At 28.9% G+C, this 2950-nt stretch overlaps 1 protein-coding gene across 3 annotated transcripts in view; it reads left to right on the top strand.

Annotated features, from left to right (window-relative positions):
* The first annotated feature begins 222 nt into the window (after positions 1-222).
* mid1 (midline 1) overlaps positions 223-2950 on the top strand; it is a 47756-nt gene continuing 45028 nt past the window's right edge. For 2 of the 3 annotated variants that reach the window (XM_073846046.1, XM_073846044.1), the window contains exon 1: positions 223-960. In XM_073846046.1, the coding sequence (XP_073702147.1) occupies positions 268-960 (693 nt within the window). In that variant the 5' untranslated portion in view covers positions 223-267. The remainder of the gene's footprint in view (positions 961-2950) is intronic. The other variant, XM_073846045.1, reaches the window with a different exon arrangement.

Raw genomic sequence — 2950 nt, 5'->3', positions numbered from 1 at the left:
TAAATGTTTGACTAAGGTAAAAAAATCTTTGGATGGGGTATTTACATGGGCTTCGGAGTGCATAGCAATGAAGTCAATTCTACTCCGAACCATCCCTTTAACTCGGGGGGAGTTGGAGAATGAGCCTATTTCCAAAAAAAAAGTGTTCCTTTAACCTTGTTGTAACTTTCGAGTGGTGATATAACAGCAGATCTTCTGTTTCAATTGTCGGCAGACGGCTAAACGGCTTCCCTGGGTTTCGCAGACGTCCCCATCGCTTCACTGAAGATGGACACACTGGAGTCGGAGTTGACTTGCCCAATCTGTCTGGAGCTATTCGAGGATCCTCTACTGCTGCCGTGCGCCCACAGCCTGTGCTTCAACTGCGCCCATCGCATCCTGGTGTCCCACTGCACGTCCTTCGACGAGTCCAGCAAACCGTTCTCCGCTTTCCAGTGTCCCACCTGCCGCTATGTCATCACCCTCGACCAGCAGGGTCTAGAAGGCCTCAAGCGCAACGTCACTCTGCAGAACATCATCGACCGCTTCCAGAAGGCCTCCCTGAGCGGCCCCAACTCCCCGACCGAGACGCGCCGCTGCAACCTGCCGCGCAACCCGTTCCCCTCGGCGGTGGATGACGGCACGGCCATGAGTTCGCCCTGCGAGGCCGTCCAGTGCCAATTCTGCGAGCAGGACCCGCCGCAGGAGGCGGTGAAGACCTGCGTCACCTGCGAGGTTTCGTACTGCCAGGAGTGCCTCCGCGCCACTCACCCCAACAAGAAGCCCTTCACGGGACACCGGCTCACCGAACCCGTGCCGGACTCGCGCCTCAGAGGACTGGCCTGTCCCGAACACGGAGAGGAGAAGGTCAACATGTACTGCGTGACGGACGAACAGCTCATTTGCTCGCTCTGCAAACTGGTCGGACATCATCGCGAACACCAGGTGGCGGCGCTGGGAGAACGATTCGACAAGCTGAAGGTTAGAGGCTGTTTTACAACACTTTTATTATTATTATAAATTTTTTTTTTGCTGATAAAAATAACTTATAAAATTAATTAAATTATCACTGTAAAATATTAATAATAATTTACATTATGGGATTTAAAAAAAATTATAATAAAAAATATAAAAATATAAGTATTGCTGTGATTGTTTGCAAGGCTGTACAATTTATTATTATTATTATTATTATTACTACTATTAAATAAAATTGACAAAGTTTGCTGTGCTTGCTGTGCTTGCTTCCAAATATTATTATTATTATAGTAGTAGTACTAGTAGTAGTAATAATAATAATAATAATAATAATAATAATTATTATTATTATTATTATTATTATTATTGTTATTATTGTTATTGTTTTAAGTCATGTTTATTTAGTAATAGTATTGGCAATAATAATAATAACAATAAGAATTATTATTATTATTATTATTATTATTATAGTAGTAGTAGTAGTAATATAATGATAATAATAATTATTATTAATATTATTGTTATTATTATTATTATTATTATTACTACTAATACTATTACTAAATAAACATGACTAAAATAAGAAATATTACTTTTGTAATATTTCATTGTAAAATAAAAAAGTAATAATAAATACTAATTTATAAAATTATCACAGTAAAGTAAAAAATAATAAAGAATATTAATAATAATTTACATATTGCAATTGGGATTTAAAACAATAATTATAATAAATATAAAAATAAGTCATGTTTGCTGTGTACAATTTATTATTATTATTATTATTATTATTATTACTAAATGAAAATGACCAAAAACAAAGTTTGCTGTTTGCAAAACAGCACATTTTATTATTGTTATTATTATTATTATTATTATTATTATTATTATTACTACTACTATTAAATAAAATTGTCAAAGTTTGCTGTGCTTGCTTCCAAATGTACTATTATTATTAATAAGAATATTATTATTATAGTAGTATTTCTAGTAATAATAATAATAATTATTATTATTATTGTTGTTATTATTGTTATTAAGTCGTGTTTATTTAGTAATAATATTAGCAATAATAATAATAACAATAAGAATTATTATTGTTATTGTTATTATTATTATTACTAATACTATTACTAAATAAACATGACTAAAATAAGAAATATTACTTTTGTAATATTTCATTGTAATATAAAAAGTAATAATAAATACTAATTTATAAAATTATCACAGTAAAATAAAAAATAATAAAGAATATTAATAATAATTTACATATTGCAACTGGGATTTAAAACAATAATTATAATAAATATAAAAATAAAAGTCATGTTTGCTGTGTACAATTTATTATTGTTATTATTATTATTATTATTATTACTAAATGAAAATGACTAAAAACAAAGTTTGCTGTTTGCAAAACATCACAATTTATTATTGTTGTTATTATTATTATTATTATTATAGTACTACTACTATTACTAAATAAACATTACTAAAAAACAAAATAAGAAATATTACTTTTGTAGTATGTCATTGTAAACAAAACAAAAAAAGTAACAAAAATATTATTTTTAAAATAATAATGGTATTTTTAAATGATAAATATTGCAGTTGGGATTAAAAAGTAATAGTACTCAAAAAATCTAAAAATAAAAGCCAGGTTTTATTATTATTATTATTATTATTAATAAATAAAAACAAAATAAGAAAAATAAAATAATATGGTATTAAAAATAATAATTTACATTAAGTATTTTTAAATGATAAATATTGCAATTGGGATTAAAAAAAATAAAAATATGTTTAACTATAAAAATAAAAGTCAGACTTGCTGTGCTTGTTTGCAGGGCTGCACAATTTATTATTATTATTATAATATAGTAGTGATAATAATTACTATTATTATAAACAAGTACTAAACAAAAATGACTAAAGAAATACAAAGCAAATATTACTCTTGTAATGTTTTATTTTAAAATAAAAATATAAAATATAT

The sequence above is a fragment of the Garra rufa genome, chromosome 8, assembly GCF_049309525.1.
Source record: "Garra rufa chromosome 8, GarRuf1.0, whole genome shotgun sequence".
Taxonomy (NCBI): Eukaryota; Metazoa; Chordata; class Actinopteri; order Cypriniformes; family Cyprinidae; genus Garra; species Garra rufa.
The sequence above is the reverse complement of the archived record's forward strand: the minus strand, read 5'-3'. Positions and strand labels throughout refer to the sequence as shown.